The 25,336-nt window shown below is 39.8% G+C and overlaps 1 protein-coding gene across 1 annotated transcript in view; it reads right to left on the minus strand.

The window, feature by feature from the left end:
• Positions 1-25,336, minus strand: part of jak2b (Janus kinase 2b) — a 37,457-nt gene that overhangs the window by 7,129 nt on the left and 4,992 nt on the right. The window contains exons 3-16 of the mRNA XM_034692832.1: positions 21,720-21,843; positions 21,516-21,633; positions 15,108-15,253; positions 14,270-14,561; positions 10,602-10,721; positions 10,238-10,395; positions 9,616-9,727; positions 8,688-8,874; positions 6,478-6,602; positions 6,178-6,312; positions 4,582-4,669; positions 3,376-3,503; positions 2,041-2,179; positions 461-612 (exon numbers count right to left, since the gene is read on the minus strand). Coding sequence (XP_034548723.1) covers positions 461-612; positions 2,041-2,179; positions 3,376-3,503; positions 4,582-4,669; positions 6,178-6,312; positions 6,478-6,602; positions 8,688-8,874; positions 9,616-9,727; positions 10,238-10,395; positions 10,602-10,721; positions 14,270-14,561; positions 15,108-15,253; positions 21,516-21,633; positions 21,720-21,843 — 2,024 coding nt within the window. The remainder of the gene's footprint in view (positions 1-460; positions 613-2,040; positions 2,180-3,375; positions 3,504-4,581; positions 4,670-6,177; positions 6,313-6,477; positions 6,603-8,687; positions 8,875-9,615; positions 9,728-10,237; positions 10,396-10,601; positions 10,722-14,269; positions 14,562-15,107; positions 15,254-21,515; positions 21,634-21,719; positions 21,844-25,336) is intronic.

The raw sequence follows: 25,336 nt of genomic DNA on the forward strand, positions 1-25,336 counted from the left end.
TTTTATGTTGAAGTATAGTCAGAGAAATTAAAAAAAAAAGGATTCATCTTGCAAGTTATGTCATGCAAAGACAACCCTGTTCCGACCCTGGGTTTGGAACCTGCCAACCAGTGTAGCCTGGTTGATTTCATACCTGTGTATAAATGATGTCCATGCAGAAGAATGATACGGCCTGCTCATGCATGTAGCATATGAAATAAATGAGCTACTTCTGTTTTCTACATAAGAGCAGTAGGTTACAACATCTGTTTGTCAACAGGTATTCATAACAGACCACAAACATGAGTCACCCGGGTACTCCCAGCCCTGCAGCGTCTCAAACCATCTGACTTAATATCAGTGCAGGAATTAATTTATGAAGCGTAATTAATTTATGTGTAAACAGTGTCGCTGCAGCTCTACACTTTGACAGACAACACAATGACAGAATATTGTTTGATCTCTCGTTACCCAGACCAACCTTTGAGTTGTCAAGTGTTGCTAAAGGTTTCTCCCCACCGCTGCAGATCTCCCATAGCGTGGTGCCAAAGCTCCACTTGTCTGCGGCAGGGCTCAGGTTGGCAGGGTCCTCGATACATTCAGGGGGCACCCAGGGGATCCTCTCAATAAGAACTGAACAGAAACACAGACATGTCACCCAGTGCAGTTTTTTGTGCCAATTTTCAACATCAGTACTAGAATTTACGGCCAAAAATAGTCAGCTAATTTGTTGTACAAAGAGATTCCTGCTAGGCATATTTGCAGCTTTCAATAAAACTGTGTTTGTTTGGCTAAACATTTTTTTTTCAAAAGCATAATCATGTCTTATCTCTCATTTAAGGGTTAACTTCAGGTGAACATCACAATAAAAAGTCATCCAACGCAAAGGGAAATTCAGGACATGCAGGCTCATTGCTTTGACATCCTTGTTGAACTGCTGCCCCCTGCTGATTAAAGAGGTGTATTACAGTAAAACTGGATGGACTGCTTCTCAGTTTATTTGGAAGTTTGTTTATATCAGCGAGGAGTTGAAAGAGAAATGTAATGCCGAGACATGACAACACATAAGGAGTATTTGCCATATGAGAAATTCTTAGATCCACAGCGTCTAGGCAACCTTGATTTCAGAGCACTAACCATTTCTCACTAGGTTAAGAAAGCTGTTCCGCGGCCCTTTTCTACTACCCTTAATAGTGATGGTTAACTCTGTTTTAGAATTCATGCTGCATCTAAATAATAATAATAATAACTGGTATATATATAGCGCCTTTCAAGAAACCCCAGGTCGCTTCACAGGGTCAGGTAGGGGTCTGGGGGGTAGGTGGAGATAACACTATCTAACGGGGAAAGGCCTTGAGGAAAAGGTGGGTTTTGATTGCTTTCTAAAAAGTGTCTAGGGTTGGGGTGCTGTGGATGTCGGGAGGGAGAGAGTTCCACAGAGTGGGGGCTGCCACACTGAATGTTCTGTCCCTGAAGGTCCACAGCTTAGTCCGAGGGATGGAGAGGAGATCCAGGTCCGAAGACCGTAGGTGGAGTGTGTTGGTGGAGGAGCCAGGTATTGGGGGGCAAGGGCATGCAGGGATTTGTAGGTGAGAGGGAGGAGCTTATAGGTGATGCAGTACTTTACAGGGAGCCAGTGGAGGTAAATGAGAGTGGGGGTGATGTGCTGCCAGGGCTTGGTGTGCATGAGAACCCTGGCAGCTGAGTTCTGCACAGATTGGAGCCTGTCCAGGGCATTGCTGGGTACCCCGAACAGGACTCCATTGCAGTAATCCAGCCGGGAGGTAATGAAAGCATGGATGAGGGTCTGGGCAACTGAATCTGAGAGAGATGGACGCAGACGGGAGATGTTTTTGGTCAAAATTCTTCTGTGGAGGATACACCAATGTACCCTCGATCCTCCAGAAACCTCCTCTCTCCTCCATCCTTGTCTCCTTCAGGTGCAATAAATAAATTGGAGGATCCTTCATCATGGCTGAGGTTAACTATTTCTGGCTCAGCTGAGGAGAGAGGAGCTGAGGATGTGCAAGTCAACCCAGTGAGCAGTACCCATGAACTCACTTTCTTTTGGCAGGACTGTGATGCCGATGCCAGGGTCGCTCAGTTTGATGAAGGGGGGGTTCCCACCCCGTCGGTCATCCTCTCGGATCAGAAGAATGTTCTTAGCACAGACATTCCCGTGGACAAGATGTTTGTCTTCCTGCAGGATCAGAAACAAAGAGATTCATTAGTCTCTTTCCAAACACGAGAAACACTTTTCTTCAATTTATTCACGTCTCCTAATAGCAATCTGTGTACCAACCACAGACTGTATAAAATATGAACGTTGTATCCGTGACGTCACCCATCTGTTTCTGAAGCGCTGTTTGAGGCCTCCCAGCCAACAGCTGCAGTGTTCCCTCAGGCAGCTGTGCCTCTCATTGGAAGACTCGTAATCTCAATATCTTCGAAATTGCCGCATTAGAAAAAAATTCACCCCCCTCACAGTGAGAGCACATCGAGAAATGAGCTATCCAGATTACACTCGTCTTTTGTACCAGGCTGTAAACATGTTCATTTCTGCTGTAAAGATCGTCTTTTTCCTACACATGTGTATGTGAATTCCGGTACTTCCGGAGCCAGCATCAAGCGGATCCTTGATGAACTGCAGCTTTAAACACTTCCGCATTGGACTCATATTTTTAGACCGGAGGTTGCCGTTTGGTACCAGCTTAAAAGTGCAAGCTTTTGTAACGGCTATAAACATTGGAAATGTCTTATATGAGTCTTAATCAAGCAATATAAAGGAAGACCTCACTGCTTTGTTATCTTTGTTATCTTTATCTTTGTTATCAAAGAAGACAGGGGAGAGGAAACTACATGATTTGTACTCTTCAATAGAAAAGTTGAAGTAGGCCAAGAACTAGTAAGGATAAGATACATATACACTACGAGTCAAAAGTTTGGAAACACCTTCTCATTCAAGGGTTTGTATTTATTCTAATTATTTGAAAGGGTCGAGCAGTGCATACCTTCATATTTTCTACTTACTATGGCATCATGTAATGAAGTATTTTCAAATTCTTAGGAATAGTTAATTAATAATAATAACCACAATAATTGATGAAAGTATTGGGAATGTGTCCTCAATGGAAAAATACAATTTCTGTATAATATGATACCAAGTAAGCACAAAACTTGTGTTTTAATAAAAAAAATAATTCTTAAAACTCTAAAAACATTTCAAACCTTGTATTTTTAGATTTTCTCTGTTTGTATTTATGAAGGTATATGATTGTTTTTTTTGTCAGACTATTTTTAACAGAATAATACAAACAATATTCTCTCACACAGCCTGACGGAGGACTGCTACGATAAGGTCAATATACTGAGTGGTATAATCTGGTTGAGTCCTACCAGGAAGTTCATGGCCCAGGCCAGCTGCTTGGCCACCTCCAGCTTCCACAGGATGTTTATGGAGTTCTTGTTCTTCTTCAAGTAGGTGTCCAGAGATCCAAACTTCACAAGCTCCTGCACCATGATATCTGCAGGAAGACAAGATGTTTTTAAACTGAGGTTAAATATGCATCTTGACAATAAGCTCTTTGTTCTTAAACATTTCATTTTCATGTCATCCTGACCTGTGTAATGACATTATCATCATGAGCCAATTTGCATAATAGGGTTAGGGAAAGTCACTTTACGAAACAGGAGGAATTATGTCTGAAAACGAGAAATGGATGAGGATGGGATCACATCTTTAAATGTTCCGAGGGTTTTTGTTAAAGGTTCTTTCATCTTAACTTGAAATACGAACCATCACTCAACTCTCTCAATCATTTCTTCAAAAGATATTGTTCTAATGACGATCTGCAACATGATGTCACATGTTTCTGGTGCTTTTCTCTCTTTCAGTGAAAAAATTGAGAGAAGAAAAATGTTGTGTGACGCTTGGCATAGCATATTTAAATGCTGACTGTCAGTCAAGAGGGACATCTCTGCACTTGATTGCAATCTATTCCTTCATATACAGTCAATTAAACACAATTTACACAGCTGTTAAATGTGTTCTATTAAAGTAGTGAACACAATATATCCCATTGTCATGTTATATGAACTGTATCTCTGCAGGTAGTTCAGAAAACACCGACGGCTGCAGCAGTCAAGAGAAAAACAGCTCACAGAAACTCAACAAAGATGTTTCCAAACAACGACATAACCAGAGAGATGTTTCTAAGTTTCCAGACTTTAAAAGGTTAAATTTGACGTCACAATTCACACCATTATTTCCTGACAGAAAGCAGTCTAAACAGAAGGTTCCAGTAGCAGCAGGAGTATTGTGAGGTGAGGAGAGTGTCATTCAGGTCAAAGAGCTTCTGGTTAGGGGATTGTAATCCTCCTCAGAATAGCCCACCACCCCCATTGTTTAATCACTGCTCTAAGCCACCGATGAGTCTAGTCAAGATTATAGCGCCCACAGCAGACTCTTGACATCATTACAGCGTAATGACGTAAGCTCATAATGTTTGTCGAGTGACTGCGTGCTGTTTGCGAGTTGTGTGTGGGAGGACATATGAGGACATGCATGTTCGTACAGTGAGTGCATCTCTTAGGCTGACTTACTTTCTTCTCCGCAGACACACACGCCATAGTTCAGGATCAGGTGCTTATGTGACAACTGACTCATCATGCTGGCTGCTTCAAAGAAAGACTGCAGACAAAGAAGACAGGGGAGAGGAAACTACATGATTTGTACTCTTCAATAGAAAAGTTGAAGTAGGCCAAGAAATAGTAAGGATAAGTTACATATACACTACCAGTCAAAAGTTTGGAAACACCTTCTCATTCAAGGGTTTGTATTTATTCTAATTATTTGAAACACTGTAGATTAATACTGAAGTCATCAAAACTATGAAAGAACATATATGGAATTATTTAATTAACAAAAAAGTGTGAAACAAACCAGAATATGTTTTATATTTTAGATTCTGTAAAGTAGCCCCCTTTTCCTTCATGATAGCTTTGCACACTCTTGGTATTCTCTCAGTCTGCTTCATGAAGTGGTCTCCTGGAATGGTTTCTAATTAACATGAGCCTTGTCAAGAGTTCATTTGTAGAATGACTTGCCTTCTTAATGTGTGAGACCATCAGTTGTGTTGTTCAGAGGCAGGGTAGTACACAATGGATAGCCCTATTCGACTACTGTTGTAATCCATATTATGGCAAAACCAGATTATTTCATTGTTTTGATGTCTTCAGTATTAATCTACAATGTTGAAAATAATTAAAATAAATGAGAACCTTTGAATGAGAAGGTGTTTCCAAACTTTTGACTGGCAGTGTATTCTGAGTCTGCAGGTAAATAATAACATGGTGTCCATATAAACATGCTGACAGATATTCCCTGTTGTAATCCTTGCTCCTGTTTAAACTGGCTGTTTAAGGATCCAGAGCTCATACCCATGTCTGCCAATAAGTTTCCATGACAGAGGAACATTTTCCTGACCAAACATTCTGTGAAACGTCATATAAATAATAATACAAATCCATCTCAAAATTGACCACAGTGCTAAAATCTAACACAAGCTGTGTGGTTTGAGAAAAGCTAACATGATGGTAAGATGTTTACCTAACATAAACTTGATTATAGATGTTTTTGTGAACTCATCTTATGACTTTTCCAAAACATTCTGGGCCTGTGTGTTTTTTCCAAAGCTTCTCTCCAGCCCAGGACTTTTCTATTTTCAAATTCCATGACTTGTCCAAGTTTTTCACAACCACAAAACCTTAAAAGATCTCATCCTAAAGTGCATCTAGTATAAATTATGAATAACAATATCCACATCCACAAATGTCTCAGTTTGACTCACTTCGCAAATGGCTTTTTGCAAAAAACTGAAGACTCTCAACTACTTGAAGAATATGAATGTTTGACATTTTGTTTCAAGGTCTACATAGTTTATAAACTCCTCAGAACTTTCTGCAAATTAACTTGATAACTATCTGATAAGTCATTTTAGCTCACACTAATGTGACATCCCTGATCCTGTGCTTTCTTGCATATTAATCTATCAGCCACTGTATGAATAAACCAGCTGTTTACAATTTCAAAGCTATTGTTTTTCATATCTTTTTTTCTCAACTAAATACTGTTTTGTCTATATAAATACCCTTTTTGCAGAGGAACAAAACATTTCACAACCCTTCAAAGTCACAAACCTCAGAGTAATTCCTGTGGGCTTGGTCCAGGACCTTCATGACTACTTCAGTTTGGTGCACGAGTCCATAATCTCCCAGCTCTTTGCGGACCCCTTTGAAGATCTTTGTAAATGTCCCTTGACCCAAACTCTCCATCTATAAAAGGAAGACCATTCATTAGTTTTTTTTTACAACGCTAACCAGTGATTATGCAAGTTAATTGGAACGACAACAGTAAGCATCTCGTATATATTTTTATGTACAACGTTTTAGGACAGCTGAGGCAGATAGGATCGCCCTGAAAATGTAAACTGAACTTACGAATTCCAGATCTTCTTTCCTGATCTTGTGAAAAACCATCTGACTGATGTTGTGTCGATGCAGTGATGGAGATGGAGGCACTTCAGAGCCCTTGTTGCTCCTGCACACGAGGAGGCACGACTTTTCTGTAGAGAATTAAAAAATATAAAAAATATGAATCACAGGACAACAACAATTTAGTTCAATTTTTGTCAGAATTGAACCCAAATGACAGAGAAGTTTGAGTAATGGTGACGTGAGTCTGGGAAGGAGTATGAGACATTTTGAAACTCAATTCTTTCACCATCACTTCAGTGGAAACGAGTCATACACAATAAAAGGGCTTAGCTCAGACAAATTCTGGTTTAATTAGAGAAGGACAAGGACAAAGACATCCTCCATAACACTTGAAGCCTCCTGGAACATGACTTGAAATGTTAAAAATTCATATAGAATAGTACAATTCAATGTGTCATTAAAATCAATGGACATATGAATGAAAATTAACACCTATAACTATCAGAAAAGCTTGTTCAAAAACAGCTTATTTTCCAGTTATGTCCATTTCTCAGGATTGTGCATCTCACAATGCAGAGAGAGTGCAATCCAACCCTACATGTTTGAGCCGTCTGACTCTGAACCAGAGGACAAAGAAACTCCAGCATCTGAAAATGATTAATTTATATCTTTGTATCTAAAAGGTAGGTAAATGTCACTTCTCTCTCTTACTCCCCTCTATCTGTCTTTCCAGACCCAACTCGGTCGAGGCATGATGGCTGTCTAACATGAGTCTGATTCTGCCTGAGGTTTCTGCCTGTTAAAAGGAAGTTTTTCCTCACCACTGTAACCAGCTAAATACTGCGATGTGCAATGCTCATGATGGATTAAGGTGGGGTCAGACTGAGTCTTACCCTGTCTTGAAGTTGGGTCTCTGTTCATAATTTGACATAGAGTGGTCTAGACCTCCTATGTTTGTAAAAGCGTCTTGAGATAACGTTTGTTGTGATTTGGCGCTATACAAATAAAGATTGATTGATTGATTGATTGATTTAAAGTTGTCAACCTTGGTGTTCGTGTCATTGTTGGCAGCAGTTGCTTATTGATCCTCTTTGAAAAGCGCAAGTGGAGGCCTGACGCATAGCCGCCAGCTGAGCGTCTCCGGTGTGCGCAACACCTTTTAAAAGCTGATTAACATCGAAACATGATAGCTGAATGGAATATGAGACCACATGATGTTTGTTCCACGTGACGGAAAGTTGAAAACAAAAATGCGTGTTTCGATACTCGATGATTGTGTACATCCCTACTACATAAATATATAGACAGACAGATTAAAGACTGTATGTGGTTATCAAGAAAGCTAACAGCAACGGCAACTAAGTGATGAGTAAACTCAGATGTAAAGAGACGGACTGAGCAGGAGAGGAGTCATTTTGTTGCACGTGTGTAGACTGAAATTGGCGTGTACCTTTTTATGATGGTTATTTCATAATACATATCCAAGTAAAACCTGCCCACTTATCACCAAACATCAGAACATTTTCAAAAATTTAATGGATAATATAAAAAAAAGGATTAAAGTTCAGTCCTACTGTCTTTAGATATTTAATAGTATGCACATATGATCATAAATATCACAGTTAGAAAGTTTTAGTAGATTTGGGCTACCACAGGCTTTAAAGGCTGTCTAGAGAACTGCCTTTACTTTAAAGCTCTGTGAATAAGAGATAATGAGCCTTGGGTTATGTTGAACCGCACATCATTTAACAGAGCAGGCATGATGAGTCTGTTTTTTAAGGACAATGTAGCTTAAAAGGATCCAAAATGCTGTCTCTATATTCAGCAGCTTCAGAAGAAACAACAACATACAGCTGGAGGCAGACTGACATCAGACTGATCAGTCTTGCTCAATAACTGTGATTGTGAATGTAGATATCACTGGTTAAATAAGGATACAAAAGTGCTGTTTCTCATTATGGGTTCTTGTCATTCCCCATTCACTGCCTTTCCACTGAGAAGACATCATAAAATCGGTCCCTCTTAACCCCGTGTGATGCTTTTGCTGCCACAGTTTAGCGTTATAAATAGCATCAATGAGAGATCTGTGAATACCAGTATTTAAAACATCCTCATACTTCAATCACACGTCATTAAGCTAGAGGCCAACAAAGCTACACTTTTATATAACAGCATTCCAACATCCCTCAAACTTAACCAAGAGTCGGTTTTACCTTTGGATTTAGGAGGACAGCACTTGCTGAATTGAAAAATGACACTCTCAGAGCGCACGGTTTCCTTTTGGTAGCAGCTGAGTAGCTCTTGTAAGCTGCTGAAGTTTCTTTTGGTTCCACTGAGGTTAAACTCTCCGCTGTCAGACCTGGTAATCTGGCAGTGCTTGTACTCCACTGCATCATACACCTAGCAGTCACAGAGAGAGGAGAGCAGACATTTGAAATGATTATGTTTCATGTAAGAAGCTGAGAGAAAAACAACAACACAAAGACACCCTGACAGTAATGCCAGTAAAAAGGAAACACTTGTATAAAAGAAAACACTTCATGGGACTAAACAAGGAACGTCACACCAGAAAATCAATTTCTCTGCATGTAACTTGCATGAACACACTACTGTGCTGCTGTATGCATGAGCTTTGTTACATATGAAAGGTCAGTCCAGTCTGAAGGCTTATCAAACACAAAGCCAATGCCAAGCAGTTTATTCTTACTTTACAGTTCAACTTGACTCTAACACAAGCTACACAGAGCAGGCTAAGAGACATTTTGTCTGATGTGTCATAACTGTTAAGCAAATTTGATCCCGCAGCCCTCTCTTCTCTTGTGTTTGAGTCATTTACAGGAGAAGGCAGCTCAATTATTCGTACGAATAAGGCCAAAGTCTTGTTTGCATATTTTCAGATCAGACACCAGGTACTTTTTATTTATTATCTGGCCAGGGTGCACTGTTTGTCACAATATTAAAGATTCATCTGATAACATTAGTGCATGTGTGAGGTCTGCACATATTGTAACTGTAAAAAAAACATTGAATATAGAGAAGAAAAGTGTTCAGGGTGGGTCCTGCTGGATTTTCTTCATTTTCCTCTGAGCTTTTAATAAACACTGTGAAATATGCCAGATACCAGGGCTGACTGTTACATACCTGAACAGGGAAAGTCAGAAAATACTTGTTGTAGTCTTTTGGGCTACATCTCATGATGTAAAGTCCCCGCTTGTTTCCACATTTCTGCAGCCGTGTGATCGCAAACTCCATTCTGCAATAAGAAAAAACAACATGCAGTTACAGCTCAAGTGTGTTATTACCTGTTTTTTTACATGCTACAAAGAGGCATACATGTAAACACTTAAAGGACTGCCTCATAAAATACATAAATGTCTGCCACATAATAATTTTGTACTAAATAGAGGCAAATTTAAAAAAAGCTGCATCAAACATTTATTGGGCACTTCAGCAGAAAACACTGAAGTTAAAGGCAAGAGTGTGAATTATGTGAAATGATAAATATAATTTGTGGCTTTGCTCATTTACGCTTCTTTTTAAGCTTTGCTAATCACTGTGTGAATGGGGAATGACTTGGTTTGACAGCACTGAAAAATTTAATTAGCTTGTCAGACAAATGAGGCAGTGAGGGGTGAGGGCACAACAAATCAGCAGAACATGAGGCTCAGCAAAAAAAAAAAAATTCTGATTAGTTCAAATTTGATATTTTGAGACAGAGACAGCATTAACTCATCCTAAAAACGTTGTTTATTTCCTAACTCACGAGATCGGGCCGTGGCAATGTGAAGCGATGGCCTCCACAAGCCGAGGAGGAGCAACTTCTTTACAAAGGTAGTGATGTGCGTCTGTGGTCAGACGATAGTAGCCATCGATGAGGGACACGAAGGAGAGGGCTTCAGACAGATTGGAGAACTCCAGCTCCTGAAACATTCAAACACAACTGTAAGAAATTATATGTGAGCCTCCAGCACTCTCTAACTATCCTCAATCTCTGTATTATAAAACTCCAGTTGCATAAAAAGCTTCAAATGGAGACCCAATTCTTCTAATCTTTTGCCCATGGCTGCTCAGAGTTTACTGGTCCCTTGTTTGGTTACAACAGAGCACAAAGACAAACATGTAATTACCAGGTTCTTGCCATCTTGTTTGTTGATGGTGACCACCCGACTCTCTACAGCACCCTCCTTGTTGCCCTGTTTGATGCTGATGTCAGTGACATCAGGAAAGTCACACAAGGTCTGCAGCTCCTAGATAAAGGACAAAAGAAATAACTGTTGTTACAGCTCCAGATGCACAAAACAGACTAACAATTGATGCCACCTACAAGAAATGTCTTTCAAAACTGCAGGAGACTAATAAATACCATTAAACTGGGAGACATTTAGTCATGTAGATGTATCCTAAATACTTTGCACTGACTGTAGATTCAAATTATTATTATTTTTTTAACTGTCTCTACATTTGGTAATTTTTTTGTGACACTTCAGGATCCCAGGGAAACATAATGACCCAAATATTGGTAACTATTGCAACTGTCTGACAACAAAATAGCTTCAGGGGGCAACAGCTAACTTTTTCAAGCATCCAGTTCAGCCAGCTGTTAGCGATGAAAGTTTCCCTGACAAGACTTTATTTTCCATGCATTGCCCTTAATCACAGTCCCACCAGCAACTTGATAAGTAAGAGGAGGGTAGGAGTTCATAGACAACGCCTAAGCACAGGCTGTTAGGTACACTTGCACAATGTTATCCGTTAATGTAGATTAATAAAACATATACAGTGGACATCAGATGATAGCCAATGGGATATGAAGTACATTACAGCTGACACATCCCACCTTTGTTGCTCTCCACACAGACTATTTTTCTATGCAACTAGAGCCCATTGAAATGTTCATGGATGATGCTAAGATAACACCTAATATTCCAGGAACACTTCTGACACCCAAAACTGTTCCACCTTCAAACAGATTATTTGTTTACATGGAGGAATCCCAATAAGAGATTAGTACTGATGTCTTTTTGTTACTTTTCAGGCTTGAAACAAGGCACCTCAGTGTTGCTTTCAATCTTAATTGCTCTGTAAAGGAATCAGCCCCACATCAAAAAAGCATTAAATGTCAAAACTGTGTGTCTGTGTCTGTGTCTGTGTCTGTGTCTCCCTGTTCCCATGCTCATGACCAGGCCACTGTATGTCAGCTCTCTGGACCTACTCCCACTGTTGTGGGCACTTTATATCGTCCACTTTTATCTCTGACTTTGCTGCCTTCCTGACACACCTCTCCACACTCTCACCGAACATAATACTTTTAGGGGATTTTAATATTCATATGGACAATGTAAACAATACCCTCACCAAAGACTTCACATCCTGTTTGGACAGTTTTGGACTTCAGCAATATATCAACTTTCCCACCCACATCAAAGGACACATCTTGGATTTAGTCTGCAGCTCAGGTGTCACGCCTGTTGACTGCAAAGCCAATTCCCTCCCTGTCTCGGACCATATGTTGCTGTCTTTCAGTGTCAATCTTTCACTTTCCAAATCCAACCCTCCATGCACTATAACTTTTCATAAAAATAAGGACATTAACTTGGACAATCTATCTGCTGATATTGACAGCCTACCCAGTGTTGACAGCCTCTCTACCCCTGATGAATTGCTCTCCCACTACAACAACTCCCTCCATAACCTTCTCAATAATCTTGCTCCACTCAAAACCAGATCTGTCTCCTTTAGTCGCACTGCTCCTTGGTTCACTCCCACTCTCAGACAGCTTAAAACAAAAGGACGCCAACTGGAAAGACTCTATAAGAAACTGGTCTCACTGTGCACAAGGACATATATTCAAATCATATTCTCCACTACAAAGACTGCATTTCTAAAGCCAAATCCATCTACTACTCTGGTCTGATTGGTACAAATGAAGGGAACTCCAAGGCCCTCTTCTCCCTCTTACAAATATCACAAAGCCACCGGACTCACTTCCTCCTCACCTGTACTCCACTGATTTCTGTAACACTATGATATCATTCTTCTCATCAAAAATCGAAATTATCCACCAACAGCTCTTACCCACCTCTGTTCCATATTCACCTGACCCAGTTCCCTCTGCCCCTACCCTTTCACTCTCAGCACTCACCCTACCCTCAGTCAATGAAATATCCAAACTCATTCAACAATCCAAATCCTCAACCTGCCAATTGGCCCCATTTCCTACTGTTAAAGGCCACCCTCCCCTCTCTGTCCCCTCTCATCTCTGACATCATTCACTCCTCCCTTACCACTGGAATTGTTCCTTCTTCCCTCAAAACAGCCGCTGTAACTCCAATACTCAAGAAACCTGGTTCAGATCCCACCGATCTCAATAATTTCCATCCCATTTCAAATCTTCCATTCATCTCCAAAATTCTTGAAAAAACAGTTGCAGCTCAACTCCATACCCATCTACTCTGCAATAATTTATATGAACAATTCCAGTCTGGTTTCCGTCCCCTCCACAGCACTGAAACAGCACTTATCAAAATCACCAATGACCTCCTCCTTGCTGCTGACTCCGGTTCACTATCCATTCTCCTCCTGCTTGATCTGAGTGCGGCCTTCGACACTATTTCACACACCATTCTGCTGAACCAACTCTCCTCCATTGGCATCAGTAATACACCCCTCAACTGGTTTCATTCATTCATTCACCTTTCAGGCCGCACTCAGTTCATTCAACTTAAATCATTCACCTCCCATCCAGTCCCCGTCACCATAGGTGTGCCCCAGGGCTCTGTCATGGGGCCCCTGCTGTTCATCATTTACCTCCTCCCCCTTGGTCACATCTTCCGTAAACACCATATTCACTTCTACTGCTACGCGGATGACACCCAGCTCTACCTCTCCACTAAACCTGACTCCTCACTTCCACCTTCTTCCCTAACCGATTGTCTCCTTGAAATAAAATCTTGGTTCACCTCAAACTTCCTCAAATTAAACAGCAATAAAACTGAACTTCTTCTAATTGGCACAAAATCTACATTAAACAGACTCCACAACTTCTCTATTCCCATCGACAACTCGCCCCTCTTCCCCTCCCCTCAGGTTAAGAGTCTGGGTGTCATCCTCGACAGCACCCTTTCCTTCACCTCCCATATCAACCACGTCACCCGGTTCGCCTACTTCCACCTCCGCAATATTAACCGTCTCCGTCCTTCACTCACTCCCCACTCCACTGCCATTCTTGTTCACAGCCTCGTCACCTCCCGTTTGGACTATTGCAACTCCCTTCTGTTTGGCCTCCCCCACAAAACCCTCCATAAACTACAACTGGTTCAAAATTCAGCCGCATCACACATCAACTACAAAATACTTCTCCTCACCTTCAAATTCATACACAACCGCGCACCTCCATATCTCTCTGACCTCCTCCATACTGCCACACCCGTCCGCACCCTCAGATCCTCCTCCTCCATCCACCTCACTGTCCCCCCTGCTCGCCTTGTTACCATGGGGAGCAGAGCATTCAGCTGCTCTGCTCCCCAGCTCTAGAACTCTCTCCCACCTGACCTCCGTAATACTGACTCACTCCCACATTTTAAATCCAAACTCAAAACTCATCTGTTTAGACTGGCTTACTCCATCTGACCACAACTCCACTGTCCATTCACTTAAAACTTTTTAAATTGTGTTTTATTTACTGTTTGTCATTTAAACTCTGTTTGTTTTTAATGTTGTAAGGTGACCTTGAGTGTCAAGAAAGGCGCCTATAAATAAAATGCATTATTATTATTATTATTATTATGACACCAACCTGCTCGGAATCTTTTAATTTGTCCCGGCACCACTGGATGCCACTGTCCGCTGCCACCAGGATGATAAGCTGTCCACTGGATGGTTCCCGGACCTGGAAGGTCTCTGTGTAGAAGGCCCTCTCCAGGGACTCCATGCTGATGAGGTACTTGAGCTTGAGGTCTCGCACGGTGGTCCGACACTGACTGAACTGCTGGATGAAGCGCTTGAAGCGAAAACGGATCCGCTTGCGCGTCAGGAAGTTGCAGTCCTGGATCTGCGCCTTCACGTCCTTGGGCAAGAAGGACTTGTAGCTAGAGGAAGGCGAGAAGGGACATCTTTAAATGTACCAGCACAGGTCTCATGATCTAAATATGTTCTTTCTCCTGCATGTGTTTTCAGTCATATTTTCTGCTCAGTGGTACATATTAGAGGGACTGAAGATGGACACTTTTTGAAAAGTTGTGTTTTAAAAGAAGTTTAAATTAAACTTTAAATCAAAATAAATTACATAAAAGCATATTAGTTTAAAGCCTGGTCTTCCGTTCATTTAGTTGTCACTCGATGCTCTGTCATTCTCTTAGTAACTTTGCTCTTTCAGTGTACTGAGTTCATGTACTTTTACTTCAGTTCAGTGCACATTAATGTTGCACATTAGAGTGTTAAATCAGATTGGCATAGTTTCCTAAACAAAGAACATTTGCAGAAAAAAGTGTCAATAGCCCTAAAGTAAGTTATGGCATGGTGCAGAAAATCAGGTTTTGTAACAGCAAAACTAACACCATTACATCAAAGGGTGTTAAGCAGGAGTTATTTTCAGATAAGCCCCCAAGAAACCCGCTTTTGTTCTTTCCTTGTACCTTATAGTGTGGTAAATGTCGAGCGGTGACATCTGTCTCTCCTTGGCTGTTCTTGTCATGTCCAGCACGGCCATACCGAGGCACTCTTCCTGAGTCTCGTGGGAGTTTGGGATCCTCACCAAACCATTCACAAAGTCGTTTCTCCACTGCACACAGAGAGGGACACAGTCAGTATTAGCATTAGGTTTGTTTTAGGGACTTAGGTAGAGTCTGTGTACACTTCTTATCAAATCATAACTTATATTTTATATAAATACACATGATTGTTTTGATTGCTTTTGTTTAGTTTTTTAGCATGCAAGAGCACTGCCTGTGGGGCCCTAGCTTGGGCTAAACAAACACAACAAAGCTGCATTAAAAGTTGTCTCTCTTGGGGCAGTGGTGCAGATCAATCAGTGAAGCAGGTTCCCTTTATATAAAGGCTAAAGTACTTGATGCATTAGCTGCTGGTTCAGCTCCTGATTGCGGCCACTTGATGCATGTATATCCCTTTCTCTTCATATCTAATAAAGGCAAAAGAAGCCCCAATATTTATCTGAACACACACAAGAATGTATCTCTCAGTGCGCTTTGAAAGAAACTGTGAGGCAGCAGTTTGTGGTACAGATACAGTAACAGCAAAATACTTACTTCGAAGGTTATTATCAAATGTATTTATTCACTGACCTAGGTCTCATTAATATCATCTGATTCTATTTAGTCTTTGTTATTTAAGACAGGTTCCCAAACACACTACACCTTCATCGTCGTCATGAGCTCCTTCGCCCCAAATAATGGTTCTGAGAACAGTCAGGCACAACATGACTCGTCTGTGACTGGAACAAACATTGTTTCCATTTTCCCATGAAAGTCCATGCAGCATTGGTGATGAAGCATGATGGATGACCACAACTGACCATTAAATGAATGACGTCATGTTTGTAACTGTTGTTTTGATTGATTAAGTCAGTGTGAAAACTTAACAGACCAAAACTGCAGGGTTAACATTTGTTCTTTTTTATTCATCTATTTATTAATACAGCTTTGGTCAAGCCAGGACATGTGTGTAACACGACCACAGATGAAGGCTCATTGTGTGATTTTCCATCGCCCTTATAACAATTTGAGGTAAATGAGCTTTTGTTGAGTTATTACATCACCTCCTACAAGGGGTGGGCAACTTGTTGAAAATTGCATATAATTATTTTTTTCAGAATCTTGATCACAGTTTTACCACCGCTCTTTTTCATACTAACGGGCTGTTTGCTCCTGACGATGGTCCAGGTAAAAGATAACCTGCAGTGGTCGCGCATGCGCACAAGCACAACATCACAAATCTTTATAGTTCAACACAAACAAAATCACCAAGATCCATTCCCCTCACTAAGTGACCCAAAGTCTTAACATTTATTCTACCACTTTCTTTTTAGTTTCCGGTTCAACCAAATCAATTTTGCCATTAAAGAAATATATTCCTAAAAGATGAAGGAATAGTAAACTGCTCAGGCCAAAGTACCTTTTTAAACAGATTTAATCTCACAGGAAAACTTGTAAAATGCATTGTTGTCATCCTGAATAGCGCAGTGTATTCACTCAATGTGGTGGATTTGGATGTTCCATTGGTTCGGCCGTGGTCTACATTAAAGCGCTTGGTCTGCTAAGATCTCCCTGGACATGCAGATCATCGACACGTGCCAATCCTTCATGATCTAATATTGTCCTGTCTCACACCCTACCTTGTACTGCTCCAAAACATTCGTATTTGCACCCCTTCGCAGTTCTTACAAGCAACAAAATGGCAAAATGTAGGCTTCTGCTTTTAATTTGTTTTTGTTGGTCGGTTTGTTAACCATCTGGCTGGCAAGTGCAGAGACACACTTCCCTTTTCAAGTCACAACAGCCTGACGTTATCACAAACACCAGGGCACTGTGCTGGAATAAGCTGTGAGGAATTCCACGTCCTTCACAGAGCAAAACACAACATCTGTCCAGAGTGAATGCAAGCATGACTAATGGCTTTATGGCTGCAAACACACAATATGTGCCACCCTCAAATGACCCCAGTAGCGGTGCTTCCCTTGTCCCTTATAGGCTTTTCCCAAGCCACAAGCACAGATTTCCACAGGAATAAATCCACATAATCCGTCAGTTCACTGGAGGTTAGCTCCAGTCATATTACTGGCTCGAGTTACCTTGGTTCACCTATTATACAGACCCCCTGTCTATTTCACTGCGGTGTAAGCACACAAGTTCTTGACTGAGGGTTGCAGGACTGGGATGATACATCTGTAACAGTCTCTGTTACGCGTTCTCTTCCTGTCCAACAAAATTACTGTGCTCCTGTTCTCCCACGACACACAAAGAAACGTACACAAGCAGCCAGTAGAGGCAGGGTAACATTTAAAATGCAGTTCATTCATTATACAAAACCAGAGCAGACTCGATCATGAGATTGGTCTGCTAAATGAAATGATACACATTAACCTTTAGGGTATTAATAAAGTAGTAATACTGGTAACCAGTGTGGTATTCGTGGCCAGTTTAAGGCCACAAGGAAGCCCTGAGGCAGAAATACTCAATGGGCCCACACTACTACAAACACATTTGTGATCTACAATGTTCAACTGGGTCATATTTTTCTTTCTGTGAAGATTGGGCACTATAGTACTGTTAACTTTTAATTGCTGGAATACATAGGGAACACACGGGCTTCTGTCCAAGTCATTTTACTAAATGTAAAATGACTGTCCATTCCAGGAACTTCAATTGTACATTATTTCACTCACACAGAAAACATCTCTGGCCTGTTTTTAAAGATCCTCAGTTCACACTGGAAGCTTGGTGAGCTGAAAACAGACAAGTCTCATTGGTTTGGTGTTTTCTTCTTTTTGTGAATACTCCTCTGAAAATTTAGCATGTGGTGAAATTCAACAAACAAATCGATATATTTAATGAGGTAACAGCCAAAGTCCTAAATGTTCAGCGTCCTGCTGTATTGTCACTGTGTGGTGGGAACTACAGGGTAACTCACGATACGGTAGTCAACATATTTCTCGTGATAACCAGCATGTCAAAGGAATTATGTGATCATTTATAAATTACAAGATAATCATATAATGATAAATCATAATATCTGATTAAAAGTGCAGGATTAATGTCATTAGCCATGTTAAGAGTCATAATTAGTGACACAGTGAGTGAAATTGGAAGCAAAAAAGAGCAGCGTCTTATTTCTAAATCAAAATATTGATATTTGGTCCAAACTATACAAATATCACACTGCATGTGTCAGGATGAGGATATATGTCAGTAATAACATTTTTTACCACCCCTAATAAGTATTAAAGCCATTCTGTTATTTTAACTAGTGATGTAATAGGTGGTAGTCGATCTGATAGAGCGGGGATTAAACTGTGTGTAAACACAAACATCAAAGATCTGCTCTACAAATGTGAAAACTCTTCTTTTGGGATATATACAAAAAAAAAGTGAAGATTTTTTTCACACAGAAATGGGTCACATTGGGTTACTTCACTGTTTATTGGCTGATTCTCATCAGACAGGGCTTCTATTTTGGGCTTTTGATCCCCATGCCGTCATCAATTTGACAAAAGCAGCCGGTGGTTACTTCTTGTGATAACATTCTGTTTTCTAATATTAGTAACTCAGACCTCAGTTGAGTGTAGTTTGTAGATGCTCACTAACTTGTGTTCCTCACAGTTTAATTGCAGTGTTCTGGTTTGATAACTAAAGTTGTGATTACAAAACAAAGGCTCATGGCTTGTAACCATTCCAGAGACTCAAACAACTCTTGTGCTGGACTCACTGGTTTTGAGAAGATGCAGGTTTTAGATTTTCAGTTTCAGATTTCAGTTTAGATTTACCAGAATGCTTTAAGTATTTGATGAAAAAGTGGCACCATGCAGAGGTAAAGATATGAAGGATGTGATTCTTGCGTGATTCCTGAAAGGAAAGTGTAATGACCTGTTGCACCCCTTATCCTAACTCTAGTTAGCAAGTATATGATGAACTCTATTTGTAGGAGGGATGAGTCAGGATTTCCAACATTCGAATAGTCGTTACTTTATGAAAAATCAAATAGTTAATGTGACTATTTTCTCATTTTCTCATCTCTTCTTATTATTATTACAAGGACCTGGCTTGGAAGCAGTATGACTGTGAAAGTAGCCCTTCTGAAGGCATTTTGCTTACAGCCATTTATTAACAAAAGAAGAAGAAAGCATCAATGCCAGGCATCGGTAAAACAGGTATTGATCAGTGAGATTTGGAACCACAGAAAAATAGCTGAGACTTTGTCAGGTGTTAAAAAGTTTGGTGAATAACTTATTTAAAAACAAAACAAACAAAATTGACATCAAGTGCAAATTTAGCTGGCTCAAACTAGCATAGCATAAGTCTACTTCAACTGAACAAAGAAAGCAAAGCAGCCAGCAGAAAGGGGGGGGGGGGACTATTTGATTAATCGTTTAACAGTTTGCAGTGATTATCAAAGACTATTTTTGCCTAGAGTGCCAATCCCTATTTTTTTGCAGCTCACTAAACTGTTTCAAAACAAATTAAACTTCACTTCAGACTATCACACATCTTGAAGACAGCTCTGCTACGATCCTCCCTGTAATACGTCAAACAATCAGCACAGGAAAAGCCTTGCAAAGCCCACAGGAGATTATTAATAGGGATGTTACTTTTCTTTCTCATGCAGGTTTTGCTCGCACTAAGGTGTGGATTTTTGCACCCAAGACGTAATTACTTCTGCCAAATACTGAGGTCCCACTCACATGAGAAGTGTAACTATACTCACTCTGTATGCAACAATACAGTTACCTACAGTTCAAAGAGTCCCTTGATTTTTTTGGCCACCCTTTCAGTTTGGTTTGATTCTGACAGCCCGAGCTGTTGGGTATTTTTTGATATTCTGTTCTTAAAAGTTTTAGACACATTTTACAGGGGCAGCGAAAGGGAGAAAAAAAATAATTTTTCAAATTTAATTCCCAAACTATTTATTTACTTTTTAGCAAAAAAAGTTTCAGTTTTTACACATGTTTAGCATCTCTGCCTTTTAATGGGAGGCCCAGATATATATATGTTACAATGTCATTTAGCAGACGCTTTTATCCAAAGCGACGTACATACGAGAACAAGAACAACACAAGCAAAGATCTAGACAAGAGGAAACAAGATCAGTAACAAAGTGCTTCAAGTCAATTTGGATGCAGGTACTGCCAAGCAGTGTAAAGGCAATGCACAAAAGTGAGTAAGGAATTATTGTTATTATTATTATTATTTTTTTTCTTAAATAAGGAACATCTACAATGAAGCAACCAAACCATTTAAGACCTTCCATTATCATCATCAACAATTAACATCACCACAATAATGACCAAAGTACCAAGTGCTGGGTCCCTCAAGAGCTGAACACAGATTCCCAGAGTAGAGCAGGACAGTGTGAGCCAACTGTGGCTGGAAGACATGATCTGCAACTGGGGATAACAGCGGAGAACAGTCTAGCTAAGTGCATAGTGCTTCCTAAAGAGCTGGGTCTTTAGCTGTCTTTTGAAATTAGAGAGGGACTCTGCAGATCGAATGGAATAAATATTAAAAAAGCTCAGTGCGGGATAGCTCTGAATGATTGTATCTTTTTTTTACGATTTCTTGTACAAAGTTGACTTTTTCTTCTTTCACTTTAGTGCCACATCATATCACCATGATATGACAACATTTTTAGCTAAGAACTTCTTTTGTGTCACATCACATTCTTTTGTATAATTTAATTCATTGAACAAGATGAAGAATTGTATTCAGCTCCTACACAGACGGTTCATGAAATACAGACTTTTCAATTGAAATTGCTCAGTTTAGTCATTTTCTTGTTTCAACACATGGTCTGTTTGTTTAAAAGATGAGGATATTTTGTTTCCCGGTGAAAACATTATGAACAATGAACACTGAAGGAAGTCTAACCTTATCATATAATAGCATCATCATATCATTTAGTAGCAGCTCTGCTCTTAGGCCCCGCTGACGTCCACTATCCTATCAGGAAGTGCGTCAGCCAGACACTGATTTTAACACTGAAGTGCAATTTTAATTTATTTTTTTATTTTTTATCAAATAATCTGTTTATTTAGGAGTCAAAGCAACCTTTGTGGATAATTTGGCTCCTGGTAAAATTCTTGAAATTATTTACTCTTAAGGGTAATTATGAGAACTTGTTTTTTAAGTTTTTGGCCTAGTATGTTGTTGCTTCTGTAAGCTGTGTGCCTGAAATGAAAGAAAAAGTGCAGATTCCACTGATAAATACTGAGCTGACAGAGGGTTCGTACTGATTACTTGAAATGTATACTTTTTGCAGTTAGCTCTAGTCTTTTCCCATTTTATGCTGTAAGGTCTGCATGTTGGAGTGCTCACCTGAGAGAAGAGATATGACATTACAAAGTCATCGAGGACAGGGCTTTCTGATCCCTTGGTCACCCCATATCGATATGCTCTGGATGCCCCACCACTGTACCAGCCAGGGAAATAGTACCTGTAGAGGAAGGTAGCAGTAAGAGGATGTTTAAACTTATAAGTGGAAAAGATACTCAAGAAAAAGAAGCATATTTTGCAGGCTACCTTATCCTGAAAAACACATCTTCTGAAGCTGATTCATCGAGCTGGAAGATGTGGTTGGGAGAAAACCACAAGTGGTCTCTCTCTCGAAAGAGACCAAAGAGGCTGCAGTACAGAGGTGATATACCTACAACATGGAGGAATAGAGAGAACACATTCAATCAATCAATCAATCAATCAATCAATCAATCAAGCTTTATTTATAGAGTACCTTTCATACAAATGAAATGCAACCGAAAGTGCTTTACAGTGATTAAAAAACAAGAAAGAAGCAGAAATAAAACAATGGCAAGACATATTAGGGGAAAATGATAATAATAATAATAATAATAATAATAATAATAATAATAATAATAATAATAATAATAATAACAAACTAAAATAGAGACTAATGCACAACAACAATAAAATATGTGTTAAATAAGTTAAAGCATCAAAATTAAGAATACAAATAGTTAAAATAAAAATATTTAAAAGGGTAAGGATAAGAGTTGAAAATAAAACTAAGGCTAAGGCTAAATAAAATAAATTAATGAATGAATAAAGAAATAAAAATAAAAGAAGATAACAGTTAAAATTACTAAAATAATAAATAAACATTTAAATCAATATTACAGTAAAAGGTAAGTAATAAAATTGTTAAACTCTACATAAAAGCCAGTATGAATAAATACATTTTTAGTTACGTTTAATAGTCTCACATGAGGCAGCACCTGGTGACAAGGTTCCCTTTTAACTCTCTCTTACACACACACCTACACCTATGCTCTCTTACTGCACAATATGATGATCATCCTCTTTCTACTTTATTTCTCTCCCTCAGGAGCATTTTTGCACACCTTTTATTTTTTTGTTATATTTTTGGGTTTTACACCTTTATTTACAGAGGGAAGGACAGTGGATAGAGCGGGAAACCAGGGGAGAGAGTGGGGGAATGTCTACAGTCATATGAAAAAGTTTGGGCACCCCTCTGAGGCTACATAATAATTTACTCTGTCTTCACAGAAAATTGTCAAAGTGGCATGTCATTCATTTTCTAATCAAAGCTAAGTACTGGGGTGTTTTCCAGACAAAAACTTTAAGTGTAGCAATATTAAATTGTATGAAATTAAATCAGATGTCAAAAATACGCTGTGCAAAAATGTGGGTACCCTTGTCATTTCATTGATTTGAATACCTGTAACTACTTAAAACTGATTTATTGGAACACAAAATTGGTTTGATGAGCTCATTTAGCATTGAACTTCATAGACAGGTGCATCCAATCATGAGAAAAGGTATTTAAGGTGGCCAATTTCAAGTTGTTCTTCTCTTTGACTCTCTTCTGTAGAGTGGCGACATGGGGACCTCAAAACAACTCTCAAAAGACCTGAAAACAAAGATTGTTGAGCATTATGGTTTAGGGCAAGGCTACAAAAAGCTATCTCAGAGATTTCAGCTGTCAGTTCCCACTGTGAGGAACATAGTAAGGAACTGAAAGGCTTCAGGCACAGTTCTTGTTACGGCCAGAAGTGGCAGGCCAAGAGAAACATTGGAGAGGCAAAGGCAAAGGATGGTGAGAATGGTCAAAAAAAACAAACACTGAACCCCTCCAAAGACCTACAAGATCATCTTGCAGCAGATGGTGTCAATATCCATCGTTCAACAATTCAGCGCACTTTGCACAAGGAAAAGCTGTATGGGAGAGTGATGCATAAGATGCCTTTTCTGAGTACACGCCACAAACAGAGTCGTGTGAGGTCTGCAAAAGCCCATTTGGACAAGCTAGCTTCATTTTGGAATAATGTGCTGTGGACTGATGAAACACAGATTGAGTTATTTAGGCATAACAAGCGCCGTTATGGATGGCAGCGAAAGAACACAAGATTTCAAGAAAAACACTTGCTACCCACAGTAAAATTTGGCGGAGATTCCACCATGCTGTGGGGCTGTGTGGCTAGAGCTGGTACTGGGAATCTTGTTAAAGTTGAGGGTTGCGTGGATTCCACTTAATATCAGCAAATTCTTAAGAATAATGTTCAAGAATCTGTCACAAAGTTGAAGTCACGCCGGGGCTGGATATTTCAACAAGACAACGACCCAAGACACTGCTCAAAATGTTCTCAGGCATTCATGCAGAGGAACAAGTACAATATTCTGGAATGGCCATCCCAGTCCCCAGACTTGAATATCATTGAAAATCTGTGAAATGATTTGAAGTGGGCTGTCCATGCTCGGAAACCATCAAGCCTAACTAAACTGGAGATGTTTTGTAACGAAGAATGGTCCAAAATAACTTCAACCAGAATCCAGACACTCATTACAGGTTATAGGAAGCATCTAGTGGCTGTTATTTTTGCAAAAGGAGGCTCTACTAAATATTGATGTGATTTTTCTGTTGGAGTGCCCAAATTCATGCACTTGTCTAATTTTGCTTTGATGCATATTGCACATTTACCGTTAATCCAAAAAACATAATTTCACCACTGAAATATTACTGTGTCCATCAGTTATTTGATAGATCAAAATGAAGTTGCTGATAAAAACACCCAATGATTTATAAATGAAAATAATGAAAACTATCAGGGGTGCCCAAACTTTTTCATACAACTGTATATGGGCACACGACCTTAACCGTTAGGCTAAATCCGTGCCCTGCACACGTCTTTTGTGAAACTGCAGGTGAGTAATATGTGGAAGTGGTCTCTACCTGCTACCCTTCATGATGTAGTAATAATAATAAGAAGAATAGTAATACATTTTATTTAAAAGCACCTTTCTCAACACTCAGGGCTACTTCACAGAGAGATTAAAACACATAAATACAATAACATAATAAAGTAATTTTAAAAAACAATCAAAGTGACACCAAGTTAAAATGAAGCAGTGGAATTAAACAGAGAATGCAGCTTGGAACAGATGGGTTTTGAGTCTTGATTTGAAGAGGGGTAGTGAGTCAATGTATTAACAATCCAAGACAAACGTGACACACTGGCATTACCCAGCTGAACTTACACGTTTTAACATAGCAGCACAAAGAGGTCCCAATTAAACAGGAGATTGTTGACCTCTGTTACACAAAGGATATACAAGACGACTGTTCTCTCACTCATTCTCTCTCTCTCTACATGACAGCATGTTTCTTCCCAGATCCTGAGTAGACCCTTCTTGCAAACAGGGCATAAAGTGACAGGGGATCGAGTGACTGCACAGATTCACTCCTCTCATCTCTCTATAACAGCATGTTAAGTAGTTGTACGTTGGGGTGCACACAAAGCAGCTTTGTGACCGCGGTCTTCACTAGGTTTTCATGAATCTGTTTACTATTTTGAACCAAGCACAACATGCTACCTTTACATCACTAGATCCTACACTTCCGGTGTTGCCATGAACCATCCTTTAGGATGGAAGTGAGAGACGTACTTCTCATGTACCATTGGTGAACTCCATGATTCGAACATGATAAAACGCATCAATGTGTTTTTATTTCTTCCTCTTTTCCTTTCACAGCCTCATGCATGAGAGAGGGGCTGGAATGCGGAGAGGTAAGAGAGGCTTCCTCACCTGTCTTGTGTGTTTCAGAAGAATCAGCCATTTTTCTTTTCATCCCAGTACAGATATCTGTACATTCTGTTGGCTCT

Source organism: Notolabrus celidotus, chromosome 9, assembly GCF_009762535.1.
Source record: "Notolabrus celidotus isolate fNotCel1 chromosome 9, fNotCel1.pri, whole genome shotgun sequence".
Lineage (NCBI taxonomy): Eukaryota > Metazoa > Chordata > Actinopteri > Labriformes > Labridae > Notolabrus > Notolabrus celidotus.